At 56.3% G+C, this 3872-nt stretch overlaps 2 protein-coding genes across 2 annotated transcripts in view; both read left to right on the top strand.

Annotated features, from left to right (window-relative positions):
• The window catches only part of H257_18059 (hypothetical protein), a gene marked incomplete at both ends in the record, with an annotated part of 3246 nt that extends 2922 nt beyond the window's left edge, over window positions 1–324 (top strand). The window contains one exon of the mRNA XM_009847070.1: window positions 109–324. Within this exon, the coding sequence (XP_009845372.1) occupies window positions 109–324 (216 nt within the window). The remainder of the gene's footprint in view (window positions 1–108) is intronic.
• A 360-nt stretch (window positions 325–684) lies between these two features.
• Window positions 685–3872, top strand: part of H257_18058 (hypothetical protein) — a gene marked incomplete at both ends in the record, with an annotated part of 3605 nt that continues 417 nt past the window's right edge. The window contains 9 exons of the mRNA XM_009847069.1: window positions 685–843; window positions 904–1083; window positions 1556–2009; window positions 2167–2314; window positions 2385–2880; window positions 2931–3014; window positions 3075–3167; window positions 3266–3720; window positions 3782–3827. Coding sequence (XP_009845371.1) covers window positions 685–843; window positions 904–1083; window positions 1556–2009; window positions 2167–2314; window positions 2385–2880; window positions 2931–3014; window positions 3075–3167; window positions 3266–3720; window positions 3782–3827 — 2115 coding nt within the window. The remainder of the gene's footprint in view (window positions 844–903; window positions 1084–1555; window positions 2010–2166; window positions 2315–2384; window positions 2881–2930; window positions 3015–3074; window positions 3168–3265; window positions 3721–3781; window positions 3828–3872) is intronic.

The following is a 3872-nucleotide window of genomic DNA, read 5'->3' as shown; positions in this document are numbered from 1 at the left end:
CGGGTGCACCAACTGCTACTTCGCAGTCAACAATGCGTGCTTCCTGGGGTGGAGCAAAGCCCAATGTGATTCCTTGGATCAGTACAAGTGGTGCGGTGATGGCGGCAGCAATCCGTCGCCATCGCCTTCGAATGCTCCCAATCCTTCGATTACATCCAGTTCCAAGCCTTCGATTACCTCCAGCCCCAAGCCGTCGACTACCTCCAGCCCCAAGCCGTCGACTACCTCCAGCCCCAAGCCGTCGACTACCTCCAGCCCCAAGCCTTGGACTACCTCCAGCCCCAAGCCTTCGCATACCTGCAGCCCCAAGCGTACCCCATCTAGCAACCCCTCCGCGATCAAGCAACCAACGCTCTGAGGACGTATTTTTGACACACTAAATTTTAATGAAATACACACACGACTAATAACACAATACAAATCCCGAGTTCCGCACAAACTTCGCCGAGCACAACACACAATTCACCGAATTCCACATTTTGCCAAGGAATTGTTCCTTCGCATCTTCCCTGAAGCCCTCCCCATCTACAACTACGAAAACCTCGTGTCCATTGCTGAAAAGTACCTCGAATTCGCCAACACTGGCAACGCCGACGTTGACCGCCGCGAAGTCGCCGCCTTCCTCAGCCAAATCTCGCTCGAGTCTGGCGATCTTCGCTACGTTGAGGAGATCAACAAGACCATATGCCAGCAGTCACCAAGTACCCGTGTGCGGCTGCCAAGCAGTACTTTGGTCGTGGCCCGATCCAGTTGTCGTGGAACTACAACTACAAGGACTTTGGCAAGGCCGTCAACTTGGACTTGGTCGCGAGCCCTGAGCTGGTCGCCACAGATTTCGACATGGTGTGGTGGAGTGCGTTGTGGTAATGGAACGATGAATGATGGAACGGCAACATCCACAAGGTGGTGGGTCTCCCCGGTGGCTTTGCCAAGGCCACTCACATCGTCAACGGCGGCTTGGAATGCGGTGTTAACCCTCCCAACCGTGACTCGGAAAAGAGCCGCATTGCCAGTTTCAAGAAGTTCTGCGAGCTCTTGGGGGTGGCTCCCGGGGACAACTTGGCGTGCCAAACCGCTGATTTCGTCCCCTGTTCTTCAGCGTGCAGAGCAATTGGGTCACGCATTAGTTTTACCCATTGCAAACACACACACTCTCTGTACCCGAAACCTCCACGTTCAATGTGAGGTAACTAAATCACTGCGCCAGTGGACTCACTCATACATCATATTTTGTCAGTACCGGACTCTTCACAGCTATTTACATGTCTGTTCTGCAGCGTGCAGAGCAATTGGGTCGCGCGATAGTTTGACCCATTGCTAACACACACACTCTGTGTGTGTGTCGTGTCAAAGGTTCCGATACCTTAGTGGAGGTACTGAGTACTTTAGGGAATGGTAGTCAGTAGGCGCCTCGTGGCGTGTTTAACCTCACTAATGTCAGTGTTATATTTGCTACCTTGAAGAAGGTCCCGTGGCCGAAAGACAAGAAGAAGCGGGAGACAAAACAAAGATATCTTTAGTTCATTGTTGTGCTATTCACTGGAGATGGTACGAGAACATTCCTCCGACGAGCAAACGCCAACGAACGCCGAAGAACGATCGCGGTCGCGTGACCAGATCGAGGAGCCGCGAGGACGCGCCGCTCAGCGCACCGTTGAGAACCCGTTCAGATCTCCCCGACGACGACAGCCACCTGCTGTCGACGAGTGGCAATCGCCACGTGGGTGGGTTTTACACCCCTACCACAACCCGAGGAACACGAGCTGTCGCAGCGTTTGTCTCAGCTGCTGCTCCACCAACGACTGAAGCAGATGACGCTTCAGTGCCGTTGCCAGACGACAACAACCCGTTGGACGTCCGTGACGGTACACACATAGGCAGTGATGACGGTTACGGCCGTACGGCGCCGCAAGTTTGGAACGCGCCGGCGCTCCCGCAGCCGCCGACATATTCGGGCTCGACCAAGGCCGAAAGACGCGCTTTTATGCGCGAGTACCAGAACTATCTGGGTAGATCAACACTCTGCAGTGCAATGGATCGCGTCCGTTCGGGATGCTCGTGAGTGCCTGCATGAACCCGTTCTCGAAGCGCCGGATCGCGCTGCTCGACTTCAACCGCGACTATCATTCATCACGAACGATGAGTGGGTCGCGTGGTTCAACTAAGCGTTTGAGGAAGGCCCTCAAGACCTGGACGTTTTGAAGCAACGTCTGCAGCAAGCGATTCGATTCGATACGAAGATCTTGGACGCGGAGTCTCGCGTCGGTCGTATGCTTGACGAGTTGATGCGCTCGTTGGAACAACACCATCAGGAGTGGGTACTCCATGAAGAAGGCAGGATGGTCGTCGAAGTCATGACGAAGTCGAGTCCAAACCTTTCACAGCATCGAAGCCGGTACCCTCCACGAGGCGGCAAGCCTCATATACCAAGACGTGACAGCGGTCGCCAAGAACGCCGCAAGAACAATGGAGAGACGGCGGAAAGGCCGAAACGATCGTGCCCAAGAATGCCGACCCTTTGCCAGGAAGGGCTGCTTGAAGTGCGGTGACATGAGTCACCGTGTGGCGCGGTGCCCGAAGACCGCGGCTGGCGAAGCCGAAACGTTGTTGGCAGCGCAAGTCAAGCGCTGGAAGGACTGCATCAAGGTGCTGGTCAACCAGCCGCAACGCCAGAAGACAGAGCGCGGTGTGCTGTTGGAGAATATCGTCCGCGTGGACGATGTGCTCTTGGACTCTGGTTCGGACGTGACCGTTGTCACGCGCGGCGTCATGGATGCGTTGGACGCGGCCGGTGTCAAAGTTGGGACTGTCTCCCATAGCGTGCAGCATATGGCGTACCCGTATGGCAGTGACGCCAAGCCAGTTGTGATGACGCGCAGCGTAAAGTTCAACTGTGTGGACCGCTTGTGTTGCGCGGTCTGAAGGCCTAGGTCGACGACGCGTCGACTGCAACCGAACTCGTCGTGAGTCGCCCAGTCATGGAGTTACTGGGCTTCAGCGTGGAAGACCTCCTTGTCGGAGCAAGGACGAAGAAGGAAGAATAGGACGTCTCGTCCGTGCCGACGAATGAACAGTACGGCATGGCGAATGTCAAGCGCTTGATGGCGGAGAAGTTGAATCCGTCGGAGCATTACCCCGACGACGTGATGGAGTGTGCTACTCCGGAGGTTTATCTCAAAACCTCCGTTGAGGACGAAGCGCAGCGCCGCCGCAAGAGCAGGGCGCCGTTCAAGCCATTCTGGCGGCCAAGGCAGCCGAGGCGTAGACGCGCGGGCTTGCGCCCGCTGAAGCGACGCGGCTGCACGACTTATTGGCGGAACACATTGATGTGTTCCGTGAAGACTTGGGCGACGATCCGCCAGTCAAGGTCGAGCCATTGAAGGTTCGGATCAAACCCGGCTCGACGCCGGTGAAGTGTGGGATGCAGCGGTACCCGCCGCTGTATGTGGAGTACATGCGCAGCCATGTGGTTGCCCTGGAAGCCAATGGTATTGTATACAAAAACAACCGGGCTACGTGGGCCGCGACCCCAAGGATCGTGCCGAAGAAGGAAGTCGGCGACTTGCGCATGACGATCGACAGCAGGCCGATCAACGCCTGCACGGAGCCGATGCCAAACCTGGACAGTGCGATGGTCTGTCTGGTCGGAACGAACATGTACTTCAATTTGGACTGGACCAAGGGGTACTCGCAGTTGCCGCTACATGCGAACAGCCAGTTGTAATTCTCGTCCATGACTCCTTTCGGCGTGTACACCCCGACCCGCGTGCTCATGGGACAGACGGACGCTGTCGCGTACTGCCAGTCGGTTGCCCACCAAATGCTTGGTGAGCTGCTGTTTCGAGGCCTGTTGGCCTGGCTCGATGACTTGC

Source organism: Aphanomyces astaci, assembly GCF_000520075.1.
Source record: "Aphanomyces astaci strain APO3 unplaced genomic scaffold supercont1.134, whole genome shotgun sequence".
Taxonomy (NCBI): Eukaryota; Oomycota; class Saprolegniomycetes; order Saprolegniales; family Verrucalvaceae; genus Aphanomyces; species Aphanomyces astaci.
This window is presented reverse-complemented; position numbering and strand designations above follow the sequence as displayed.